A 27,888-nucleotide genomic window follows, 5' to 3' on the forward strand; every position below is an offset into this window, starting at 1 on the left:
ACATTGGGCCAGGACCTTTTTTTTAATTATTTAACGTATAGAGCAATTCCACACCAATCAGCCGATCAATGTCTCGACTCTCTCCGAATAATAGTGTAAAACTTTGTACACATAGTGACAGATACAGAAAATCATATTTTTCATAATCAGATAACCAATTTGAATTACGACAGATTTTTTTGAAAGTAAGGTAAATGATTTCGGTTTGTCCAGTCGAAAATACGATCATGGTTTATCCACTTTTTTGAATGCTCTTATTCAGCAAACCTTTGTAAAATCAAGTATTCGAATGTTTCAAATTATATAAATTGTCTTTTTCATGATTTACAGTAGTTTTATAGTGTATTCTTTCGGATTCACATGTTTTAAAGGACCTTCTTATTGGTGTCAACTTGCCCCTCATTCGAGCTAACTTTTAATCAATCACCAGATGATTATTTGGAACGTATTCAGACCTTACAAATATTGTAAACATCATGCTTGCACACCATTTGTATTAGATTTACATAGCTAAACCATGTATTTAACGCATTTCGATGACCTCAATTCTGATCATGAGTTGTCCAATTCACCAATGTTGGTTTGTCCACATGATTTCTATGTCAACCACTTGGCGCGCTGTAGTTTGTTTATGGTGTCCTTCGCGCATAGCAGAAATAAAGTTTCACTGTGTTTTTTTTCCCAAAATATATTTTTTATTAAGGCACATGTGGCGTTAGCCTGACGGGACCGGGAGTCCAATATTTTGACAATTTTTGTCTTACAACTATGTTAGTAATATGTAACCGATTACTCGCGGTTGGCTCGAGGTTAGTATTACAAGTGTTCTCATAATTGGTATGTTGCAGTCTTCGATGCTCTGTACGTGTGCCCGACACGGGTTACTTCCTATTGGGATGCAGCTGACCATTAACCTGTCTAGTCTGTACCCCATATCTAGCGTGGTGCGTCTTTCTCGACTCGAGGAATCCAGGATAGAATTGTCGCTAGCCGGCTCGTGTCATCAGCTCGTGTAGAGTTGTCATGAGCGGTACAACCTTTGGCTCTTGTTGAATGATCAGTGGACTGCACAACCTTCGGCCCGTGCATCTGTAAAGAGTGTGTGTGTGTGTATTGCCGCGACTAATAAAAATTTATCGATCGGATAGGAGGGATATGAAACGGGGACACAACGAAGGAAACATCATTAAACGTTGACATCGGCGTTTCTGAGGAACAGGTATAGATGAAGCAGAAGATCAGGATCCCGGCTACCTAAGATATCCCGGACGGGGATATCCGATTGTCTGCCTTGTGCTCTCAGTGCTCTAGAGAGCTGAGAGCGAGCAGCATGGAACCGGATACACGACCAGACAACATGCTCGATGTCGTGGTAGCCATCGCCACAATCACAAAGATTGTTTGCTGCGAGCCCAATGCGATAGAGATGCGCGTTTAGGTTGTAGTGATTGGACATAAGCCGAGATATCACGCGAATGAAATCACGACCTACATTCAATCCCTTGAACCATGCACTCGTCGAGACCTTAGGGATAATCGTGTGTAACCAACGACCGAACTCATCTTCACTACACATGCGCTGCCAACTAACGAGTGTGTCCTGACGAGGAATGTGAAAAAAATCATTATAGCTGTGTTGAGGGTAACAATTTTAAAATGCCCAAGAAAAGGCGATATTCTGAAGAAAGCCCAAATTATGAATGGATCAATATGATGACAGTAAACTAAAACAATGATAAATGCAACATCTACTTGAGAATTCGAATGTTTTCATTCAAAATGGTGATTTCTAAAACCGTACAAACCATGATCATTTTTGGACAAACCATGATCAGAGGTGACCAAACCATGATCATAATTCCTCTTTGAGGAAAATCGTTAAAAAAACATGAAAATTTGAATAATTTCAACACCTTATGGTAGTATTAGTAATTAGAGACTTGGGGCTTTTCAAGAAACCCAAACTCGTATCGATTATATGTGATTTTCATGAAGAACAATCGATTTGCATTTACTAGTTGTGTAAAAACATCCCAAATCGGACAAACCAAAATCATTTACCCTAATTGATCCTTTACAATTTCCTTATATTATGAATTTCCTGTCACTTCTATTGAAACTCATCAGCACAATATAAATTTCTTTTCAGACACAATTTTTACTCAAGATTCAAGATTGCAAATAACATCATTCCACCTGATAATCTATTGCGCTTTACACCAAGGGAACACGAACCATAATTCCGCAAATCCAACTGGGCTAACTACGATTTCATTGTAGAACATATGGGAATTAAGTTTTGACGTAGAACTACGTCTTTCATTAAGGGCGCCCAATCAGAAAACAGGTGACGTTTTTATGAAATAAAGTTAACGTTTATAACTATTTTTGCCGTGAACGGATTCTGGCAATTTACATACCAAACGAATCGGAAATTCCCTAAGATTTGTTTGATATGCTATACTAAACTGACCAGACGTCTCGCGTTACGCGGGACAGTCCCGCATTTCAACGTAAGATTCCGTCCCGCGAAACGTCCCGCATTTGGCAAAAGAAACAAAAATGTCCCGCGATATCAATATATTTCAATATCACAATTTGATCATTGTAAAAGTTGCCCAATACGCAAACTCGGTTGAGCGAAGGAATCAACCTTTCTGAGTCTGGATTGGCAATTTACAAAGTTGAAGTAGAAGAAAAGCGTCACGAGAAATAACCTATTCCTGGAATAAACTGAATTGTCTGCCTTCGCACTAATTCCGTACGGAACGAGCCACGAACGGAAGCTAATCAGACTTATTCCTTTCAATAAATTGAACTGACTGCCTTCGCACTAATTCCGTACGGAACGAGCAACGAACGGGAGCTGATCAAAATATCGAACATCAACTAAGCGGGAGGATCAACGAGTACAAGATCTTCACGAACTCCGAGCGCAAATTATACAACTATTGCTGCGAACGTTGGAAGACTTGAATCTGAAGAACTCTCGTCAGTCGATTCAATGGAGGTGGTTTCGGACTACTTAATCGTAAGACACGATTCCAAAGACTACTTGCTTTATTCAGAGAACCTTGGGTTTTTATACAATTTTAGTTTATCCTAAATCTACCCTAAATTTAAGTCTAACGTGCGAAAGAAAGAGAAGACTATAAACGTCCTTGCTTCTTTTCATACAAGTCCTTTACCTATCGCTATCTGTATTTCAAAACATACGATATCCATAACTGCATTCTAAGAGCAACGGAGCCTAACGCGATAAGAAATGTGTGCGATTGTTTTCGGTTCCTTTCCTTTCTACTAGGTTTTATTGCACCAGGTTTTATTGCACCCGCTCCCGATAGGATTGTTATTTTAGGATCTTACACACGGTTCGCTCTTATCGTATAGTGTTTTTCTTCTGTCCTTCTTTCGATCGTTTACGATATTGAAATTAAATTGCTAAATTCTTTCGATTTCTTACATTTCCCCTTCCGTAAATCTACCTGCTCGAATTTACACTTCAAAGAATTAGCAATTGTATAAGTATTCAGTTGTTTTTTTTTTTTTATAAATTTTTGTTAGCTATTATCTAATTCACTTTTAATTATTTTAATTCACTAATTCACATTATTTATACTCTTGGTAAAATTCGTCCACAAATGGGTTGTGTTGTCGTATCTTCCATAGGTATTGCCGTCTCCCTAGTCGTAGCAATATTGATGTCATCAGATGGTTCAGTCTTCCTTGAATTGATTGATGTTTCACGTAAATGTCGTACTGCATTCCGGTGAGAAAGAAACGTTGTGAGTGAATCCCAGCAAGATGCCATCAATTGCCAGCCGAATCCATATATGTCGTATAGAATTCTGCCGTGCATGATTGTATCGACGATAAACTTTATCATCCTGCCCATCATATATAGACCAATCGCCGTTGATGTGATGTTTCCGAGCCATGTAGACCAAGACATAAGCCGCATCCAATACCTTGTTATTGCATCGTCGATTACATCTCCAGATACTAAGGCTCCGAAGTTGAATCCTTGATCATTGGGTCGTTGTCCAATCAGCACCTTGTGTATTACATTCGTTGCCACTCTACGATCTCCTTGTTCATAAATCATATCCCTCATCTTTTTAAGATTGTCTGCATCATAGACACCACTTTGCATTAGATTTGGAAGAGGTGTGTAGGACCATGTTGTAACTATGTCCGACACTAATTTCTCTGGTGGAGTTGTTTCACGTAATCGTCCATCAGTTGTATACCATTTTCCTCCGAACATGAATTTTGCTGGTATTAAAGGTGTGCAATCTATTTCAATCCCGCGGTTCTGGAGTATTCTTGTCACAGGTGCCAAAAACATCGACCTGTTGTTAAATTCAACTGGAATTTCTTGGAAGCATCGCGCTTCGGATCTTGGCGTAACAAATACTGGTTTGCATTCAATAACATGAAGCACTTCCCCAGCAACAACTGCTGTATATCCTGACCTCTTCATTATGCTCGATACAAACTCCGTTGGATTGATTCTTGCTAATGTCAATTTAGTTTCCAGTAGAGCCTTATCTAGTTTGCACATCTCTGTCATAACCGAATTGTATACGTCGTCTAATTTCTGACCAATGTAGTTTTCGACGAATGTTATTTTCGAATTGAAGTAAGTAAATAGATCATTATTTGAACCTGACGTAGGTTTTCTAACAAATGGCGATCTCATGTTGGATAACTCCAAAACTAATATTCTGGGATGGTCTGTTTTAAACCCAACGTGTCCACATATATATGTCCTTGCTGTAGTTTTTATCGAAAATAAATGTCGTTCCGATATTGTGCTGTACACTACAACCTCTCCAATGGTTTTCATTTGGTTATTCGTTGTTTTGTTGACAACTCCTTCAAAAATAACTTCAAACTCGCTTTCTTCACATCTACGGTTCATGTCGATGTCCCAAGTTAGATAGCCTTCTTCAGCGTCCAAACAACGTCCATGTGTGTATGTACACGTTAAACCTCCTTTCAACATTATCTGGCTACTTTCAATGTCTACAGAGGCGACATAATCTTGAAGTGTAATCGTATATTCATAATATACTAAGGCGTTTGTCCACGTGTATAACGGCGTTTTGTACACTCCTCCACTGCAGGAACTGCCAGTTATTGATCCTACCACCAATACTTGACCTCTATTTGTGCTGTTGAGATTCAATTCCTGAATAACAGTGTTATCGGCTAGTGTAACTGCTCCACTATAGTGAGCTTTTCGACATTCCTCGGATGAAAACTCCTTCACGATGTAGGCAAAGCCGTGTTGATAATCAGAAGTGTGGGAGTGCATACCACAGTGTCGAATCGACCTCTTGATGATGACTTTACATTGAAATACCTTTGTTTGAATTTTCGAATTTCTTTGTAACATTTGTATCCGAAGTTCCGTTGTTGTCAGGTTAGTTGTTGGCGGTAAGCAAGATGCCACATCCAACAAAGAATATGAAGTCATATTTACATCTGCATTGGCACAGTCGTATGCGATCAATCCATGAGATGTTGAGCCTAGTACACTGCATCCCACGAATAACATTGCAGCAATCAACAGTTGCATGAGCGTTAACCGGTTAACTGTATCTGATTTCCATCTTATTTTCCTTCTAGATTCGCCTTTTTGAGAGTAATCCGATTGTACCAAAACTTTTGAAGTTTCCGCTGTTAATACAGTTGTAGTACAAGGATTGATTCGTCGTTTCTTTTTCTTCGGCTCAAATTTCTCACAATTCACACTGCTGTTTCTTTCAATAACTTGATGGAGTGCGGTAAATGAGGTGTTCATTTTGTTTACTTCTTTAGACGTTATGTCTTTCAGAGCGGCATCCTTGCGTATATTCAATACTGCTAGCTTATGTGCTGCTCGTTTAAAGGTCCCTTTGGGTGTTTTAACGAACGCTGTACGTACTTGGCCGTCTTTTCCTTTTATAACTCCAGTTACTCGTCCTCTCAACCATAGGCCCCAACGTATAGTACTGTCTGTTATCAATACTATGTCGTCTATTTCAATGGGCTGAACTTTATGCGTCCATTTTTGTCGCGATATTAATGTTGGTATATATTGTTTCTTGAATCGATCCCAAAACTGTTGACTGTAGTGGTTCACTAGTTCCCATTGAACTCGAGTGAGGTTGTTGCTGTCCAAATTTTGAGGTGGAACGTATTCACCTGCCCGTCCAATTAGGAAATGGAACGGTGTTAGAGCCTCTTCCACATCATTATTGCACGGTATGTGTGTTAGTGGGCGACAGTTTAAGATAAACTCTACTTGTATTAGAGCTGCTCGTAACGTTTCAGGATAAGGTGTCCGACTACAACCTATCATATAATATAAATTGTCTTTAATAGTTCTGATGAGTCGCTCCCAAACTCCTCCAAAGTGCGGTGATGCTGGTGGGTTAAAGGTCCATTCTATCTTCAGTTTTACAGCTTCAGATTTCGACATCCTTTCGTCGATTTCGTGGATTAGTTTGTTTAGTTGTTTTTCAGCTCCAACAAAATTTGTGCCATTATCGCTGTATACATGTTTGATCTTTCCACGGCGGTTTTGAAAGTTTTTAAAACACATTAGGAAGTGATCTGTATCTAACTTCTCAGCCATTTCAATATGCACGGCTCTCGTAGTCATGCATGTAAAGAGCACGCCCCATCTTTTCTCTATTGATCGTCTTACCAATACTTCAAAAGGACCGAAGTAGTCCACTCCAGTATTCGTGAATGGATGAGCATACAAATCTACTCTAGCTGCCGGTAATGGTGCCATTTGAGGTGGCAAAGGTTTAGCTTTCATTATAATGCATTTAGAGCAGTCCGTTTTTATTTTGTTGAGAACTGTACGCATGTGTGGTATATAATACCGTAATTGTAATGCTCCAAGTACTACGTTATCCGAACGATGAAAGTATTTTTGATGATATTCAGCAACGATCAAACGTGTTCCATGGTCTTCAGCAGGTAAAATCACAGGATGTATTGTATTCATTTGCAATTTAGTTGCATTTTCGAGACGACCTCCAACTCTCATTACGTTATATTCATCTAGTATTGGAGTAACCGCTGATAACTGTTTATTTCTAATATCAACATAACCGTTTAATTCAATGTCATGAATTTCCTTAGCGAAATGTGTCATTTGTATTTTACGAAACACAACTCTTTCTGCAATTTTTCGATCCTCATATGTTATATTGCGATTAAAATTAGATTGTATATTCAATCGTTGGTTTTTCTTGTATTGCAGCCAATCAACATATTTTTTCACAACACATACATGGTGTATCAACACATTCCAACTGGAGTATCGTTTGATTCCGATGAATATAGAACTTGTTTGGTGCAATCCCACTACTTGTCTCAACTCTTCCGTTGACTCCTTAATCTTCCTGTTAGGATATTCGATCACTGGCTTCTTAAGGAATTGAGGTCCTTTTGTCCATATAGATTGCCCTTTGAAATCTTTTGTAGCTTCGTCGGCGGGATTTAATTCAGACGGTATATAACGCCATTGCTGTATATTGGTTGTATCTAAAACCTCAGCAACTCGATGAGTGACGAATATTTTATATCTTCTATTCTTCGGTTGTAACCATGACAAAACATTTTCCGAGTCTGTCCAGTAGGTAATACTATCTATTTTAATTCGTTGCTCGTTCTGAATGGTATTTGTCAATCTGGTTCCTAGTAAGGCTGCTTGTAGTTCCATTTTTGGAATAGACAACTGATGAATAGGTCCGACTTTTGCCTTTGCTGCCAATAATCGTATATAAACCGAGCCGTTTGCAATACAACGTAAGTATATAACTGCAGCGTATGCTCGTTCAGATGCATCTACGAATGTATGTAGCTCCAATTTTCCTGCTCCATCCGGTATTATACACCTGGGTATTTTTACGTTAGAGGCTTGTTGAATTTTCGCAAGCCAATTTTGCCACTGTTTGCTCAAATGTTTGGGTACTTCATCATCCCAGTCTAACTCGTCTTTGTGCAGCTCTTGAAGCAAAATCTTTCCCATTATCGTATAATTTGATATCAATCCTAATGGATCATACAAACTCATAACAAATGCTAACACCTCTCTTTTCGTGGGTAATCGTAGCGTTTGTCTTACTTCATTGCTCAGCTTCTTCAACGATAATCGATACCCGATCAAATCCAGTTTCGTGTTCCAATAGACACCAAGAACTTTTTCAGCACATGAATCCTTATCCTCTATTACCTTAATGTCGGTAGATTGGATCCGATCGCTGGATAAATTGCTCAGTAATTCCTTACTGTTCGATATAAAGTTTCGAATGAAGAATCCGCCATGTTGGTGTATATCGATGACGTCTTTGGTAATAGCGGTTGCCTCTCGAATGTTTGTAAAACTATCCAGATAGTCATCCACATAGTGTTGTTTTTCAATTGCCAGGGCTGCTTTCGGTTTCGATTCCATAAATGCTGCAGCGTTTTTATTTTTCACTGCTTGCGCGCATGATGGTGAACATGTCGATCCAAAAATTATTACCTCCATAATGTATACATCAGGTTCTCGATTGTTTTCACAATCTCGCCATAAAAATCGTTGAGCATGCTGATCCTCCGGTTTTATTTTGACTTGGTGGAACATCTCTTGAATATCTCCACAAACTGCAATACGTCCCTCTCTGAATCGCAGCAATACTCCAACGAGTGATGTAGTAGCATCAGGTCCAGACAAAAGATTAGAGTTAAACGATACGCCATTTATTTTTGAAGCTGCATCAAATACCAATCTTGGTTTTGGAGGTATTTTATTCTGGTTGTGAACTATAAAATGCGGGAGATAGTATGTTCTCGGAACCGCGTTAATTAGCTCTGAATGTGCTAGTTTTCTAGCATATCCCTTTTTCACATAATCAGCGAAGGTATTGATAGCCCAATCCTTCAATTTTTCATCTTGTTTCAATTTATTCTCCATAATCACCAATCTCCGTAAGGCTGTATGATAGCTGTCCGGAAATTGTACATCTTTGGTTTTCCATAGCAGACCGACCTCATAACGGTTGTCTTTTAGCTTGATGGTGTTGTCGAGAATCTGTTGTGCTCTTTCTTCCTCTGGTGATCTTGGCAGTTTTTCCACTAATTTCACTCCAAAATCGTCGATTGAGAAGTATCGCTGCATCATTTTGCTCATCTCCTGTTCTTCCTGGATGACCATTGTATAATCTTGACGGTTTATGTTATACTCCTTTCCGTATATCACCCATCCGAGTCGCGTTTTTACTGCCATAGGACCATTTCCTTTTACCGTTTTGATGGCACTCAGTAATTCGCTGTTGTCCAATCCAATTAACAATGTAGGCTGAGCTTCCTTATAATCTTGAAGCGGAATGTCCTTCAAGTAGGGATAATTCTTGGCAATTTGTTCCATGTCAACTGTTTGGATAGGAAGATTTAGATCATGCATAGTCCGGGCCATCACTGGTTTTCCTATGCCCTTTATCCAGAATTTTACCCTCTTGCTTGAGCAGGATTTTAAACAATCCTGTGTCCATTTTAATGTAAGCGGGTCAACTTTTCCTTCCAACTCTAACATGTTAGCCATTCTCTCGTCCAATAGTGTTACTGATGATCCTGTGTCCAGGAAGGCGTAGGTGTCTATCATTCTTTCGCCGTTTTGGACTGTTATAGGAACTATTTGATAGTAAAGGTGTTCCTTGCGTTGTCGATGAATATTCGTGGTTTCTTCGGGACCTCGTCGTACGTCAGCAGCCGTATCCTGATTTCTTTTATACTCCGATCTTTGATGAAGTAAGCGATTGTGCTCCTTGTTGCACCCATCGATTCCACATATTCCTTTCATGCTACAATTTCTCATAATGTGGTCATTGGAGTTTAGGCACTTGAAACAAATTCCTTTTTTAGCCAAAAACTCTCTACGTTCCAATGTTTTCATTTGTTTGAAATTCTTACATTGGAATAGCCTATGACTGGCTGAACAAAGTGCACATTTCATAGTTTGATGAACATTAACTCGAGGTTTCCTTTCCGTAGTCGACACACTGTTATTAGACTTTTGCATCATACGGGCTATTCTTGAATGTGGCAATAACCACTTATTCAAATCGTTGAGTGTTGGGATCGAAGTGTTGCTTTGGATCACTTCAACCCATTTCACTTGTATCGTGTATGGCAGCTTCTCTATGATTTCCTCTATTAAACGATGATCACGTAGATATTCCTTTTGGCCCAGCGCCTCCATATTCACCACCATGTTATCTAGTGCGTCTGATATATCCGGAACTACGGTTCGGCTGTCCTTTTTGATACGTCTCAGGTCGTTCAGAAGTTCTTTATATACAAGATCCTTCCTTCCAAAGCATTCTTCCAGCTTTTCGATTATTTTCGGAACATTCTCTGAGTTAATCATCAATTGTTGGACGGTTTTATACGCGTCCCCTTTCAGAACTTGTTCCAGGCGGTTGAGGTTCTCTAAATTTGAGAAACCTCCCTCTGCCGTTGTATCATGGAATGTTTTCTTAAATTTTGGCCAATCCTTTGATGCGCCAGAAAATCTGGGTAGGGTCGTCAATGATTGCCTCTTTAAATATATAGTCCAGTCACTAGACATACTCACTGTTTGGGTAAATGATCGATCCGTGGGCTGATTTGTTACTTGGCCCGAGGATGACGTTGAGCATTGGCCTTTCATAGTCGCCATTAATTTGTCCATTGCATCCAGTTGTTGTTTTATCTGCTCATCTTTCTTCCGAGCAGATATTTCCAATGATGCTAATCTTTGTTGGATCTGCACGCATTTCGGGCAGATCCATTTTTCTTCCGCTGTCGGCGCGACCGTTAAGTTAACACAACCGATGTGGAACCATCGGTCACAATCGTCGCATTCAACCATATCCTGTTTATGGTCTGGTTCCGAGCACAAACGGCAATTTCCGTTTTGATTTTCCACGAAACGTATCATGGTGTTGCTTTCAAGATACTCAGCCGTTGAAATAATGTATAATTCTCAGGATCCGTTTCCAGTTGTTTGTAATTACACTTTGCTCACTTTTCAAGGCGTTGAGCCTTTTTAAGCTTTCTTAAGCTTGAGAGATTTATTTTCTCGCTTTCAGGTTAGCACACTTTCAGAAAGCTTTTTAAACTTTTAGTCCTGTTGGAATTCTTTATCCAACTTATTCACTTCAAGGTGATTTGCACTTTCACAAGGCCTTTTAAACTTTTAGTCCTGTTGGATTTGTTTATCCAACTTGCTCACTCTTATGGCGTTGAGCACGCGCATAAGCTTCTATTAAGCTTTTAATCCTGTTGGGTTCTCAATCCAACTGGCCCTTTGCTCATTCTTATGGCGATGAGCACGCACTTATGAGTTCGTTGGTAATGAAAGGCTCCTCCTCTCTGGAGCCACCAAATGTAAAAGTTGCCCAATACGCAAACTCGGTTGAGCGAAGGAATCAACCTTTCTGAGTCTGGATTGGCAATTTACAAAGTTGAAGTAGAAGAAAAGCGTCACGAGAAATAACCTATTCCTGGAATAAACTGAATTGTCTGCCTTCGCACTAATTCCGTACGGAACGAGCCACGAACGGAAGCTAATCAGACTTATTCCTTTCAATAAATTGAACTGACTGCCTTCGCACTAATTCCGTACGGAACGAGCAACGAACGGGAGCTGATCAAAATATCGAACATCAACTAAGCGGGAGGATCAACGAGTACAAGATCTTCACGAACTCCGAGCGCAAATTATACAACTATTGCTGCGAACGTTGGAAGACTTGAATCTGAAGAACTCTCGTCAGTCGATTCAATGGAGGTGGTTTCGGACTACTTAATCGTAAGACACGATTCCAAAGACTACTTGCTTTATTCAGAGAACCTTGGGTTTTTATACAATTTTAGTTTATCCTAAATCTACCCTAAATTTAAGTCTAACGTGCGAAAGAAAGAGAAGACTATAAACGTCCTTGCTTCTTTTCATACAAGTCCTTTACCTATCGCTATCTGTATTTCAAAACATACGATATCCATAACTGCATTCTAAGAGCAACGGAGCCTAACGCGATAAGAAATGTGTGCGATTGTTTTCGGTTCCTTTCCTTTCTACTAGGTTTTATTGCACCAGGTTTTATTGCACCCGCTCCCGATAGGATTGTTATTTTAGGATCTTACACACGGTTCGCTCTTATCGTATAGTGTTTTTCTTCTGTCCTTCTTTCGATCGTTTACGATATTGAAATTAAATTGCTAAATTCTTTCGATTTCTTACAATCATGTTGATTTTCTTAAATGGATAAACCTCAAAAAAAACTTTTATTTGGCAGACTGTTCAAGAGCGCTTCTGGTGCATTCAAAGATTAATACGTTGAGCTGGTTTCATCGCACCGACATTGGGCTTTTTGTTTAGAGAGTGTCAACTGGAAGCGACAGCAACAAAATTGGAAAATGATTTTTTGAATTTTTCTGATTTTTTTTTTAAACTGCTTTGATTTTGAAGGATTTTTTTTTATTTTTGTTTTTTATTTCGGAACCGTTATTTACGTTCTAGTTATCATTTCACATTCCGTATTTCGAACGTTTTGTCTATTTAATGCTCGAAGAGAAACAGATCGAACGAAATGCAAGAACAACTCGAAAGGAACGTTATCAAATCATTCGAAATATTTCGGATCGACCGAAATACAGAATGTGGGTGACTAATGTCCCACCAACCCAGAACGATAATATGGATAAAGCACAGAAAAAATCGATTCAAATCTATGCTTCTCACCTGGAAACGACACCTGCCCCCGGTGGGTGCTCACTTTGGCCGACCGGAGGGTATATAGTAGGCTAACTTTGCCGTCCACCAGACAGAGCGGAATCAGGACAGCGGCCTGTTTCCCAGCCGAATGCTTTGCGTTGAGACGTATCGCTGGAAGAGCTCGAAAGTTTTCGATTACTCGGCGCTGTTTCTGGCAATTTACATACCAAACGAATCGGAAATTCCCTAAGATTTGTTTGATATGCTATACTAAACTGACCAGACGTCCCGCGTTACGCGGGACAGTCCCGCATTTCAACGTAAGATTCCGTCCCGCGAAACGTCCCGCATTTGGCAAAAGAAACAAAAATGTCCCGCGATATCAATATATTTCAATATCACAATTTGATCATGTTGATTTTCTTAAATGGATAAACCTCAAAAAAAACTTTTATTTGGCAGACTGTTCAAGAGCGCTTCTGGTGCATTCAAAGATTAATACGTTGAGCTGGTTTCATCGCACCGACATTGGGCTTTTTGTTTAGAGAGTGTCAACTGGAAGCGACAGCAACAAAATTGGAAAATGATTTTTATGAAAGTCCCCTATTGATCGGCAGGGACCAACGTGAATCAGACGAAAAGTTCATCTTTGGTCCCCTAGCTCGGTCAGGGCTTAACGTTTTCAATAAGCCGGAAGAACTAGTGTATACTCGATAGGAAAAGGCAGAGTTGTTCGATGAAGTATCGTAAATGAAGCGCTGGGCGGTCTTACGGAAGTTGGCCGAAACCTGAACCATGGCCGATGAAAATATGTATATCGGCGTGTTATTTTACCTTTTCGTGGCTTTGGTGGCCGTCTGTCACTCTATTTTGGCCTTTCGCCCAAAAGTTTTCTATCAGGCTAAGCTGGGAAATGTTGGGAAGGTTGGTGGTCTTCGCGACAATGTTTATCCCCAACCGATCCATTCTCCGGTGATCTTTTGGCATAATAGGCTTATCCCAGGTTCGGCATAAAGACCACATCACCTTCCCAACTCCGGCAAGCACTTCGTACAATATATCTCCCCGTGCACCATATGACTCGAAAGATCCGGAAAGAGCGGCTTGGGCATTCCCTTCACGTCTGTCAGAGAAGGACCTTCTTCGAGAACTTGATGTGAATGACATATTCAAGCAATTCAAGCATCAAGTACGTCTCGTCTTTCATTATGAGTACGAAAAGAAGTTTTTAACTTCTTTCGCCGGAAAGAAGTTTTTTAACAGAACCTCAAGCTACTCCTTCTGGGTAATTGCCTGCTGCTCAGATGTAAGGTGGAGCTTACAGTATGGAAAAATCATCAAGTTGCTTGACAGTGCTAGTGCTGCTGCTGCTGCTGCGAATCAACATCCTTGAAGACTTAATAAACGTAAGATTTAAAGAAAATTTGTTCCTATAAATTATCTTTCATCGCCATCCGAAATAAGTCATTTTTTTTTGAATGCATACGTTAACATTAAAATCGATTAAAAATCAATTGGAATTTTCGAGCATTCCATTCGATAATTCGAAGAAAATTGTAGAATTTGAATCGTGCTTGCCAGGCGTAAATGCTCTGATTGAGCGAGTGATTTTCGGGCGTAAACAAAATCTAAACCACTGAAAAATCACAACTGAGTGCCGATACTCAGAAAAAAATAATACTGATCAGTTTAGAATCGCTAAACTATGGTTTATGTTCACATAACATATATACATAACGTTTTGTTTTTTGTGTCCCGCGTTAGACCTCTGACCATCTGGTCACTTTATGCTATACATTACAATCCCATAGTCTGTATATGGTTTAAATTGATGACAATTGGAAGCCTTCTCGTTTCCTCATACATTTGTTCTGTCCACTTGTGTACTTTCCCGAACAGAGCTTTGAATAACGAGCATCTTATCGATGAACAATGAAGGGGAAATCGTAAGATGTAAAGTCTCCGTGAATAAAGGTAAAGAAGGAGAAGAACGGAAAAGGAAAAGGAAGAAGAACGAAGGGGAATATTTGCCTAGAGTATAAACAGTGAATCTTGCTGAGGCAAACTTCATTCTTCGTGAGGACACCGACTGGACAACACCGTTGCTGGGCGAGCTGGACGGCGAGGTATCGAATGGTTTTCTCACGGCAATGGGGATTTACTAAGGGCCTTTCTGAAGGCTAGAGACGAATGAACTGAAGAAGTTCAAAGTGTCTCTTTAATTCAACAAGGAAAGGAATGAAAGGCCAACTTTCTGTATCGTCCCAGATATGAAACAATGAACATCGCTTGTTCTTCCTTGTTTTGCGCCATCACATGTTTCGGACTGAGCTGTGGACGCGACCAAATTACTCACTCGCTGATGTCTCTGGCATTGTCAGCTCTCCAAAAAACAGGAAGTGGGTTATATCTATGGTATAACCGCAACGGTGACGTAGGACTTTCGTTGATTTAGTGATCATTTGTTTGAAGTCAAATCTGAATCCATTCCGAATGAATGAATAAATGAATATTTGGGGGACTCCGAAAACGAGAGCTTTACGTTGGAGGTACAATGTTTTATGCATCCAATATTGGATATGAAAATATCCTACTGATGGGGAAGAATAATCTTCAGAAGCTTTCCTGCTAATTGCACTTGATTGAAAAATCACAGAACCAAATGTAATTGGTCACAGTGTTATATGGATAGAAAACGTTAAAATAAACTCTTTCGCTTGAATGTAATTTTCAATTCCAAGGGGATTATTTTGCAGCAACGATTACTTCTTTCCGGATACTTCTCGATAACCAGCAAACGTAAAGAGTTGCGCGCGTGTATGTGTGTGTGATGTCTCAAGTGGAACCAATTTTCGATGCTGGTATTCTCTCGGTCGTCTTCTCTTCTCTTTCTGATGGATCGGCTTTTCTGCGCTCCGTCACAGTCTCAAACAAACTGAATGCGTTTCAGGTTAGGTCAGGCCAGGTAATGAATCCCTTGATCCCTCACCATCCAGCTCGTTCAACTCGTTCAGTAACGATGTTGTCTTGTCGATGTCCTCACGAAAAATGATTCCGTTTCACCACCAGAAAATCGCTTAAGTATGCTTTTTGTCCGTGATTGAATAGAACGAAGGTGTGTTTACGATGGCAATTTGGAAGGCAAACTAGAGGGGAATGAACTCTCTGAGTTTGAAACTTTCAGCGACTGAGCAATAATTTTGAGGATTATGTTTTTCGCGATGCGAAACATTTTCCGTTGCGCGCGCATACAATATTGGATACGAAAATTTTCTGAAGCTTTCCTGTTAATTGCGATTGATTGAAAAACCACAAAACCAAATGTATTTGGTTGCAGTGTTATATGGATAGAAAACATTGGACAACAATTTGGCATCAATGTATTTTTCAATTCCCAGGGGAGCTGGCAGAGTATTTTTCAGTAACGATTAGTTCTTTCCAGATTTTCCTCGATACTCGAAGCCCACCAATGGTTAATGCTAACTCGATAACCAGCTGTTTTTTTTTATAAATCGTTTATTTTTACAGGCTCAGTTACATTAGTTTAAAGGAGCCGAATTCTTAAATATATTTTTTTAAACTATATATATACAATTTTCCTAACACTATGGTTAGTAAGATGGAAAACCGATTACTCGCGGTTTACTCGAGTTTAGAAGGGTGACATTCTTTCAGGAAAGGGATGGGATATAAGGGAATTGTTACAATGTTGATGATCACACTCAATTCTTAAATCTATTCCTATATCTATTGTATATTTACATTTCAACTTATTTTACTGTTTATACCAAGGGGGGCAATCGCTCGCAATGGATGAAAAGGAGGGTATAAAGACATAGGGACAATCACACACGAAGATCGATAGCTTTAAGGAAAACATATATTTGGGTCATGTAATCAAGATCTAACCGAGCCAACACATCTCTCACCGGCACATTGGGCTGTCTTCCTCGGGCCCGAAGGAAGTTTTCTAAATTCGATCTGGCGACAAGATACACCTCGCACGACCAAACAACATGCTCGATGTCGTGATAACCTTGATCACAGACGCAGAGATTGTTGCTGGCAAGATTGAAACGAAAGAGTAGCGCATCTAACGAACAGTGATAGGCCAACCACTTGTTAATAGCACTTAATTGAAAAATATTTGGTCGCAGTGTTACATGGATAGAAAACATTCAAATAAACTCTTTCACATGAATGTATTTTTCAATTCCCAGGGGAACTGGCAGATTATTTTTCAGCAACAATTGAATCTTTCCGGATTTTTCTCGATGCTGAATGGCATCCAAACGAAGAGTTCCACGCGTGTATGTGTGTGTGTGGCGGCTGCTCCGATCTCTTCCCGGGGAACCGTTTATGGCATCACTCTCCTCCTGATGGCCTAAGGTGCACAAACAGGCTCTTGGTGACACCGTTCATCCGCGCTTTCATGATAAACAAAGAGCTTCACCACAACAGCGACAACATGCTCCAATCGCTGTTCAATTAGAACTGAGTGGATTTCCGAGCGCCGCTCGCTTATATACCGATTGGTGATTTCAATAGCCTGTTTTGAAGGCAATTTTAAGACTATTGAAACAAGTTTTTGGATCAAAAAGTAACAAGTTTAGAACGCGTAGACATTTTATCTTTCGAATGAAGTGTTTATCATACCAATTCGTTCAGTTGTTTAGGAGCTATTAACGCTCAAAATCTCGGTCTCCGGCGTAACGCTTTCGTTTTAGAAGCCTTGATTTTACACCCCGGTATAGAAATGAAAGACGTAGTCCTACGTCAAAAATAAATGCTCTGGAATTTTGTTAGTGATTTGGTTTCGCATGACGGTAGGAAAACTCCCTCCACAAAGGATGGCAGCTAAGCTAATCTAGGCTGGCAATATTAATAGAAAGGGCTTCTGTTGAGGAGAGCGCAAAACAGCGATAAGTGTGTGTATATTTAGTTGCTTCAAGCCATCGATATATGGACATTTGTGTGCGTACGTGCGTGCTTCATAACCCGTATGCAAGAAATAGTGCATCTTCGCTACGCTGAAACCCAATTTGTAATGATAAATATAAACAAGGAGGGAAGATAGTGGGAGGGAAATATTTACGCTAGGGTATTAGCAATGAATCTCTGCTGAGACAAATATTCAGCCTTTTTCCGAGCAGATAACATTGTTTGTTTTCTGTCATCATAAAGGCTTCGTTGGTGCCTTTGATATTGCATCAATGCATTGAACTGACGCTATGGTGAAGCAGGTGTTAAGGTTGTGCACCAGAAAATTATTTGGCGAATACCAAGTTATTCAATAAGTTATAATAAGTCATTAATTTGTTTGGGTTCGAGTGCAGATAGAGTTTATTTCGCTTATTTAATCATCAAGAAAGTAAATGTAGTTCTGGAATTTTGTATGTGTTTAGGTTTGGTTTGCCATTAGCAAAACTTTCTCCACTGTGGATGACAGCTACGCTTATCTCGAGCATGTATTATTCTGCGAGCACAAGATTTAATCATCAAACAATTATCATCAAATGATTCAACAATTGAAAAAAACATTTCAGCGCGAAACAAACTGGTTATTTCAATTATAAAATAATATCCGCAGCTATAAACAAGCGACTTGAATTAAACTACAGTGTAGTTCTACGTCAACAATGCGGTCGCGTCTTGAGCACAACCTCCTATAATTTTTTTTTATTCGAATTTTCCCCCAAAGTTTTCCATAAATTTTATTTTTTTTCTCTACGGGCAGGAACGAACAAAACAAAATAAAGACCGCTCAAATTGGATGATTCCTCGGGCAAAAAATCTGTACCATCGAAAATATTTGAAATATTCCTCTGGCTTTGCGCTTATCAACACATTTGGCATTCCATTTTTATTTATACTGATAACAAAAATATATAGTTTATGGTCAATTGTATTACTTACATGATTCATATTTTTCCTAGAATTTATTAAAAGATCACTGAAGTATTGGACAGTTTTGAATAAATACCCAGTTGATTTCTGTTGTTGAAACATTACAGAGTCCTTCATCTTACAATGACAGGTTGATGTGGACTTTTGTCTCGTACAAGAGAAATTTAGAAGTTTTTTCATTAGCATACATTCGAATTTCATTGCTATTTCTAGTATTATATGAGAAATGGAAGCCTTTCATTTGTATAATAGCGCCCTGAATTCTACAGTAGAAAAAAAACTTATCAAGCCTTTGCCACACCCAATTGGGGATTAGAATTGTTCCGCTAGATATATTTTTTGGGGATCATATTCGCTTCTCTTTGCTTTAGTTATCGGGTGATCCACCTAAACAATAAGAAGGAGACAAAAGTTAAAGAAAATTTTCAAATTCCTAATTCGTTTCAATATTTTAAGCCCGGCTACAATAGCTTAGTGAGACATGCAGATTCTTCAAACCGGATCGAGACATTTCACACACACACACACACACACACACACACACAAAAACAGTTACCACATATATTACAAAACTCTCTTATTCAATGGGACGCGCGCGCCCCGTTCTCACTTCCAGATGACGGTCACATTCGAGTCCACATCGATGTCCTCCTCGATCCGGCTCGGAGGCAGCCCCGTCTCGCAGCAAATCTCGTCCAAACTGTTCAGCCCGGTGTACAGTTTGTGCCTCGCGCTCGGATACGATCCGGTGAAAATCGGATACTTGTTGATGCAGCGTATCAGCGAGTGCTGAAGCCCGAAAGTGACCAACTTCCTCTCGTCAATCCCATGTTCCCGTGGGCAGAGTCTCTGACAGAGCGCCCGCAGCGTGACTCCATGCGTCATCTGCGAGTACATCAGCAGAATCTTGTGCAGCGAGGGTAACTTACGCGGAGGCTCCTTTTCGCCCTGAAGTTGGACACCGCGCCGACAGTCCTCGGCAAATGAGCGGTCCTTGCTGAGATTTTGCAGATTTCGGGTGCACATGTAAACGTTGCTGTACTTCAGCAACGGATACAGCTGAACGACTCCGTAGTAGACCAAATTTTGGATGCAAGATTTGACCAGTTGATTCTCGACATCCGCTTCGGCGGCGATTCGAGCCACATGATTTACCCCGTTGATAAACGGCACCACCTGCTGCGTGGTTAGATCCCACGATTCCAGCGAAATGTTTTCGAATCCTTTGCAAATCAGTGGCACCTGGTGATCCTGCACAAGCGACGGATCCGGCTTCAGCTTGGTTATCTTCAGATAAATGGTTGTCTCCCCCTCGACAATCGTCGCCACTTGCTTCCCATTGAGGTCATGTAAAATGCAGGTCAGTAGGTTCTGAATGCGTGTGTTATTGCTCGAATTCGAGAGGAACCCCGTTTCTTCCTCCATCATCAGCATATATTCGGAAAGCTTCTTCACCGCGGCCTCGTATTGCACGGTTTGTGCCCAACTGTCGCACACGAAGCAGAGATTAAAGTAGAACGCATTCCGTGGGTAGCGCTGGTGGTCGATTCGGACGGGATAACCAATCACTTTGTGGCCGAGTGCGTTGCTGGAAAAATTAGGATCGATATAAACTGAATTTGCGCGCATATTATGGGGAATGCCCTACACCGTCAGAGTGCACCGCTGCAGCTGGGGCTTCGGAATGATGAAGAAACGAATCGAGTCGAACACCTCCTTGGAAATGTAACCGTCCGGCACCTGGCAGCTGATTTTCGAACCTGCGACAGCATGGAACTCGCTGAGCAGAATGCACCGAATCGGACCCTCGCGGCCACAGCCCTCGTAGAATTGATCCGATTGATTTGACATTTTGCTACATTTATCTAACATTTTGCAACGAACACAAATTACATTTTACACTTCACAACACTTTAAAAAAATGAACCAGTCGGTCTCCGAGACGTTGATCGAGCTGTTTTGGGTTAAGAACGGAGAACAGCTGTTGAATGTTTACATTGTCCCAGTATCTCAACTGTTCCTCGTTTGGAGCATGTGAATGTTTGGTAAATGGAACAAAGGGAGAGAGAAATGTATTTTCACTCTTAAAATAATTTACCCAACTGATAGGTAAAAAATGGGTGGGTTATATCTATTACATAACCGCAAGGTTGACGTGGGACTACCTTAGCTTAGCAATCATTTGTTGGGATTGGTTTAATTTTTGATTGAATGAAACTATTTCTGAATTCAATTGACGTCAATATATTTGTTTTGTGAGTAAAAAGATTGTATAATGCCATGTAAGGTCAATTCATACATTGTGATATATTATGTTCTTCGTTACAAGTAAATTCAATGACAGTCCTTTTACGTTCGGTATGATGCCTAGGACAAAATATGTGAACGGAAGAATTATCAAACGATTATTTTATTTTCCTTCTGAAATTTGCATCTCTCAAGTGTATGTACTTCTCGAACATCGAATTTGCTTGATTTAATTAACTTCAGGCAATCAGTTTCAATTTTGATATGTGCGTTGAACACATATTGTTTAATCAAGCAAATGGTTATCAACATTTTTCCTAATCATCAAATGGTATGCGTAGAAATTCAGTGAGCAGAAGATATGAAGGCATATCCTTCAATGCAATCTTGAATAACCGACACAAAGTGTTGTGTTCGTACCAGCTTTTGTAATTCATGTTTGGAAAACACTTTTCGGAGAGCAAAAAAGTACCCCGGCTTGCATGAATCAACAACTTCATCTTCTTTTTTTTATACTATAAAGGATTTATACTTGAAAGTTCATTCGCCTCTAATGTGTGCACGATTTTCCCAGGTTCCTATGTTTAGGAGACCGTGTTGAGGAAACATTTCCTAGTTTGCACAAAGGCAAGCGAGTACAAAAATACTCGCAATTTGCATTTGTTTGCAAAGCCGATTTCCCCAGACATCTTGGTTCTGAAGTCTTTGTTGGGGAAACATATTTCAATCGGAACAAAATTACCCCCGACCTGCATGTATTTGCAATGCCAATTTCCCTACGCTCCATGGATTTGAAGTCTATGTTAGGGAAACACACTCAGTCAGAACAAAAATACCCTCAACTTTCATGTGTTTGCAATGCCGATATCCCCAAGGCTGCTTGGTTTTGATGGCTGTGTTAGGGAAATCGTAAATCGGGCCAATCAAAACGAGGCAGTTAGGGCGTTTAGATAACGCATAACATTTTAGAATTATTCAATTATTTATCTAATGAAAAATAATATTTTATTAATTGCGTTAGAAGCGTAGAAATATTCCCTATCAATTGATGCAAACATCTTTCCGATCCAGTAAGAAATGTTCGAGTTATGAGCTTTCGGAATCTTTCATTTTTTCCTGCATGTTCTGTGTTTAGGTTTTCATTTTACCCCCCATATACTCCGGTTAGACGTAGTCCCACGTCAAAACAATCAAGCCAAAAACAAGAAAACTAAATTGCACCAAGTGCTCCCGTGGCCGAGTGGTTAGCGTCAAACCTAACATGCCGGGGGTTCGGGTTCGATTCCCGTTCTGGTCGGGGAAATTTTTCTTCAAAGAAATTTCCTCTGACTTGCACTGTGGTCACGCGTATTCTAGAGCTTGCCACTCAGAATGCATTCAAGGCGTGTTATTTGGCATAGAAATCTCAACTAAGTACTAATGAAAATGACGCAAGTAATGCTACGTTGAGACGGCGGAGTTCCTCTAGGAACGTTAGTGCCATATAAGAAGAAGAAATTGCACCAAACATAAAATTTATGGACATTTTTTCCAATATGGGTCTCACATTTTCTGTATATTTATAAGAGTGCCAATGCACAATGGTCCAGGAGATGCATTTAAGTGGAAATTAGCATTTAGAGCTTGACAGTTATTCTCTAGACAAAAGATTTAGAGGCGAATGAACTGAAAAGTTTAAAGCCTCTTTAATCCAACATCATCATCATCATCTAGACAAAAACTATCTTCGACAAAGTTGTTACACATAATAGAGCGCTCTTTTTCATGTTATCAAAAATAGGGTGACTTAAATTGTCGATGAAATAAAGAATATAACTATTTTATCTTTATAGATAGAGGTAAATATAGTTCGACAATATTGTAGTCCCAGTTATTTGAGATATCTTTGTACAACAAAGTTTTTTTTTCTATCTTTTGAAATAACCAATATAGCGCCTTTTTTCGAAGTTGCGTTAGGGTCACCATGAACAAAACTGTTGTTTTTGCTCTAACTTTTATCTCAAATTCTACATACAAACTGTCTTCGAAAGACTTTTAGAACATACTAATACAAAGATTTTTCGGTGCAGAACTTGTCAATATCTCAAGTTCACTCAAAGTTATTGATATTTCTTTCCAAAAAATACGCTCTCTTCAATTGCTTCTGGGGCAAACATAAAAAATGTTTGTTGACGGAATTTGAAAGAACAAATTTCACTCTTGTAAAGGGCCAAATGTATCATAGATTAAACGGAACTTTGAATTTTAAACCGACGTTTTATTCCTCAACCAAAACTTTTAATTTTACAGACCGAAGTTTTCCCGTCCGCGCGGTGGCTTGTCTAAAATCGAATGATGCAATCTGGGTTTTTTCACCGGTGACGTTTCGAAAGAGCGGCAACCACACTGAACGAAAACAACACGAAAACACACGGAATACACACTCATCGGAAAGGTGTTGTAAACGGAATAAGTCGGAATACACACGGAACACAAATTGGTAATCTGGCCATAAAAATCATATTACACTCTATATAATATGTGATTTTCAAAGATATGTTATTTTTTGTATTTGACTAAATTAAAATTGAAATCATGAGTTTTTGGGTGAAAACCCATCAATAACTTTTGGCAGGATTACGACATTGATAAATTCTGCATCGCAAAATGTTGGTATTGATAAGCTCTAAAAGTCGTACAAAGACAATTTTGATGTAGAATTTTAAATATAAAAGTTATAGTAAAAACTGTTTTTTTCATGATTACCCTAATGCAACTTAGTTAAAAAACAACTTTGTGGGAGATATTTATTCTTTAGACAAAAACTGTCTTCAACAAAGTTGTTTCTTATGATGAAGCGCTCATTTTTATTTTATCAAAAATAGGGTGACCAAAATTTTCGATGAAATAAAAAAATCTAACTTTCTTATATTTATAGATGGAGATACACATAGTTCGACAATGTTATAGCCTCAATTATTTGAAACAACATTGTAGAACAAAACTTTTTTCTATCTTTTAATATAATCGATTTAGCGCTTTTTTTTCTTAGTTTGCATTAGGGTGACCATGAAAAAGCGGGTTTTTTTGCTCTAACTTTTATATTTCAAATTCTGCATCAAGCCAGTCTTCGTACGACTTTTAGAGCTTATCAAGACCAACATTTTGCGATGCAGAACTGGCGATGCAGAACTGGCGATGCAGAACTGGCGCTTTATTAGCATTGATACCTGCAATGTTTGCACGAGACCGCTGAACTCAGGTAGGGCAATAACCTGCAGCGGAACATGCGGTACGGCATTTCATCATACTTGCGTAGGACTTACTAAGGTCCAATATTCATCTTGGACTGCCAGTGTTGGGCTGTTCTGGTTCTGTAATGCTTGTCGCTTGAATTTTGAGCCAGCCGTCTACGACCGAGAAAAAACCATCATGAAAGCTCTACGTGAGCTAATGATTCGGACTGATTCAATGGATACTCGTTTAGGAGTCTACGGAGAAAATCTTCGAAAACATAATTCAATAATTTATGGAAAACAGCAACAAAATCAACAAAATAAACCAACACATCAATCAACGTTTTTGCATGACCTGAATCGCCTTACTCTAGATGAGACTTTAGATGATCGCACAAATAATACAAGGTCCTGTTGCGATACATCGTTCTTCGAGGTTATTGATGAAATCAACGGCACAATTGCACGACCAACAGAAAAGTTTGTAGTTGGTCCCAACAAGCGGGTGCGGATATTACCATTTCAAACCACCAATATATCCCGTCCCACGAGCAGCATTCCACCACGTAATAACCTTTCGTGCCAATCCACTCCAACACAAACTCTGAATCGTTCGACTATTGTCGATAATATTACCACCCAAGATGCAGGTAATCGGTCTCGCATCGACTCTGATGCTGCATCGCGTGTTAATACGGGATGCACTACAAGGCCCAACACCGCATTCCTGAAAGTGGCAAAAAAAGGATCAAGCTGACAGCGATATGGTGTCTTTCTATGTTACCCCCTTCGCACCGGAACAGAACGAAAACGACTTGAAGAAGCATATTCATGATATTGTTAACATTGACTCATCTTTATTAAAAATCACCAAGCTAGTACCGCGAGGGAAGAGTCTAGAAGATCTCTCTTTCGTATCCTTCAAAGTTGTCATATCAAAAGCCGTATCTGAAATTGTTGGTGACTCATGGTACTGGCCTGATGGGGTAACTGTACGTATGTTTGAGCCTAACCAAAAAAAACGGATCATCCATCCGTCACCTAACTGCAACTTAGATCATCGCATCACAGGACGCACAGAAATAAGCACTATGGAAGACTCCTCTCCGTCTGACACAGTCGTGCTGCATCCTGAGTCTAACCAGCAGTGTCCTAGTCGTCCTGGCTCTGTGTTCAGTTCTGGAGACGGGGTCTTCCGTGCTACCCCCTCTGGCAAGTACACTCTAAATACGAACATTTCATACGTTGAAAATCCTTCACATCGCAGCTTCTCCAACTCTGATAGTCTTCATCACCTGGGACGCAAACCGTTCAGTATTATGGGAGACTCTGAGCCCCCCAGCACAGTCGAGCATTTCCTGCCTGCGTTCAACAGTCGTCCCAGGCCTGTGCTTGGGTCTGGTGGAGGAGTCGTCCAGCCTGTAATATCAGGAAAGTATCCATTGTTTTCATCTTGTTCTCCACATAATGGATCTTCGCGTTACAGCGACCGTGTCCCGTGTAACTATAACACACTACTGGAAGATAACGTACTCATCTATTACCAGAATGTTGGAGGCATCAACACGTCAGTGGCTCAATACAGATTGGCTTGTTCAGACGCCTGTTACGACATCTATGCATTCACGGAGACATGGTTAAAAAGCAGCACACTCTCTAGGCAAATATTCAGCACGGAGTTCACAGTATATCGCACTGATCGGTCACGAGACACGAGCCCCAAAAGTAATGGTGGTGGAGTTTTACTTGCCATTCGGTCAACTTTTCAATCTCGACAGCTCCATCCACCGAATTGCACTGGTGTTGAACAACTGTGGATGTCCTTCACTCTACAATCAAAATCTGTATTCATCTGTGTAGTATATCTGCCTCCCGACCGAGTAAGAGATTCTGAATTGATAAATCAACACATAAATTCTCTCTTCTGGATTGTATCGAAGATGAGTACAAACGACGACATTCTTGTTATTGGTGATTTCAATCTATCTTCACTCAAATGGTGTGTAAACGATGCCGGATACCTCTATACTCAATCCAGTTGCTCAAACATTGGACCCTTAGCGGCTGCCCTTCTGGATAGTTATAGTACTGCAGGTCTCCGTCAACTGAATAGTGTATCCAATGCGAATCATAGACTGCTCGATCTATGTTTTCTCAGTCAGGAACTAATTTCCAACTGCTCAATTTTTGAGGCACCTGAGCCACTAGTGAAACATTGCATCCACCACCCACCTCTACAAGTATCGCTAAAATTGTGCCAGGCTTTTCCTTACCGAAACGCCACAGGAAGCATCTCATACGACTTTTGGAAAGCTGACTTCGTTAGAATGATCGCTTTTCTCGACAACATTAAATGGGATGAAGAAATGCGAGGTTGTGACGTGAATGTTGCATCGAATATATTTACAAGTATTGTTGGTTACGCAATCGACCAGTTCGTACCAAAGAAAATTTCGCTCTCACTAATTCACCCTCCATGGTCCAGTCATCGTTTGAAGCGCCTAAAAACCTCTAAGCGGGCTGCTCTGAAGAAGTTTTGCAAACTGCGAACAGAAGAATCGAGAAAGAAATACATACGAATCAACAAACAGTATAAGGCGCTCAACAAACATCTCTATCGCAATCATCAGTATCGTCTTCAACATAAGCTTAGATCTAATCCCAAAAGTTTCTGGAATCACGTGAAAGATCAACGTAAGGAATCCGGCCTTCCTTCCACGATGTCCAATGGAGATCGGGAAATGTCTACCGTTGATGGAATCGCCGATTTGTTCATGGCACATTTTCGCAGTGTTTTCGTTAGCGAAGTGGTTTCTGATGAACTCGTTTCAAATGCTGCAAGAGAAGTTCCCATGCACTTAGCCATTGAACCCCTTCCACATTTATCGATAGATGACGTCCGTAAAGCTGGTCTTCGTTTGAAAAACGGGTGGGTAATGTCGGGGACATAACCGGAGTGACGTAGGACTATACAAAGGGGACAGCTTTTGTTAAATATATATTTTAAATATATTGTTTTTTTTCTTCTCCTACGTGAATACCTACCTATCTACCTGAAAAATGGATTAGTTTACTGTTTACTTTTTATGAATATGTTGATGGTTCTGAAAAGAACCTTTGGTGTTGTGTTTCTGTTATCACTCGATATTCCCATCTTGTTCAGTTAAACCTTCCTGTTTAGCTATTGCGTTTGCCACTCGCCACAGCTTTCACAGTTGGAAAATTTCTTCCCATCCAGCTTGTGACATGTTGTTCAGTAAATTACGTTTAATGCGACGTGCCGGAGAAACACTTTGCCACTCACTGAAACTAATTGTTGCCTTGAAGAGCGCCGAACCGAAGCTGCTCTGTTCTTGATGCGGGTTTTCTGATTGTCGTGAGCAGCGTTGCAAGCCAACTCGAGCACTCCGACGGCCGAAACTCTATAATCGCTGTTAGGTATACTGGTGCTCCGGCACCAATCCGTTCGGCCTAGTTACCCTTGCGGAGCAATCAGTGAATGCGACCAACAGGGAACTGGAGACCTGCACGGTTCGAGTGAGACTTTGCCTTTCCCTTAACTTGTCCTCCTTTGTTACGTCTACGATGCCGATGCCGTACACGGGTTTACGGTTTGAAAGAAAATAAGATATTTTTTGGGGTCCGCGTGTTTTATACTCTAGCGGTACACACTCACAGGATAGAGGCAAATCGGCAGACTCAGCCAAAGGGGCGAGTCCAACGAGACGAACGAATGAGCGTTAAAAGGGAGCGATGGCAAAAAAATACATTTTA

The 27,888-nt window shown here is 40.1% G+C and overlaps 2 protein-coding genes across 3 annotated transcripts; both read right to left on the bottom strand.

Annotated features, from left to right (window-relative positions):
• Nucleotides 1–8,052: 8,052 nt before the first annotated feature.
• Nucleotides 8,053–10,966, bottom strand: LOC129761692 (uncharacterized). The gene is made up of 2 exons (XM_055759425.1): nt 8,132–10,966; nt 8,053–8,058 (listed from the first exon to the last, which is right to left on the bottom strand). Exons 1-2 carry the CDS (start codon nt 10,964–10,966, stop codon nt 8,053–8,055), a joined length of 2,841 nt encoding a protein of 946 aa, XP_055615400.1.
• A 5,192-nt stretch (nt 10,967–16,158) lies between these two features.
• LOC129770136 (GATOR complex protein NPRL2) lies at nt 16,159–20,646 on the bottom strand. Of its 2 annotated transcripts, XM_055772788.1 has the most exons (3): nt 20,301–20,646; nt 19,263–20,240; nt 16,159–19,039 (listed from the first exon to the last, which is right to left on the bottom strand). In XM_055772788.1, exons 1-3 carry the CDS (start codon nt 20,522–20,524, stop codon nt 19,024–19,026), a joined length of 1,218 nt encoding a protein of 405 aa, XP_055628763.1. In that variant the 5' UTR covers nt 20,525–20,646; the 3' UTR covers nt 16,159–19,023. The 2 variants fall into 2 exon arrangements, with proteins under 2 accessions (XP_055628763.1, XP_055628771.1); XM_055772796.1 differs by having other exon boundaries at nt 16,161–20,240; nt 20,301–20,645.
• Nucleotides 20,647–27,888: the final 7,242 nt, after the last annotated feature.

The sequence above is a fragment of the Toxorhynchites rutilus genome, chromosome 1 (genome assembly GCF_029784135.1).
Source record: "Toxorhynchites rutilus septentrionalis strain SRP chromosome 1, ASM2978413v1, whole genome shotgun sequence".
Classification (NCBI taxonomy): Eukaryota; Metazoa; Arthropoda; class Insecta; order Diptera; family Culicidae; genus Toxorhynchites; species Toxorhynchites rutilus.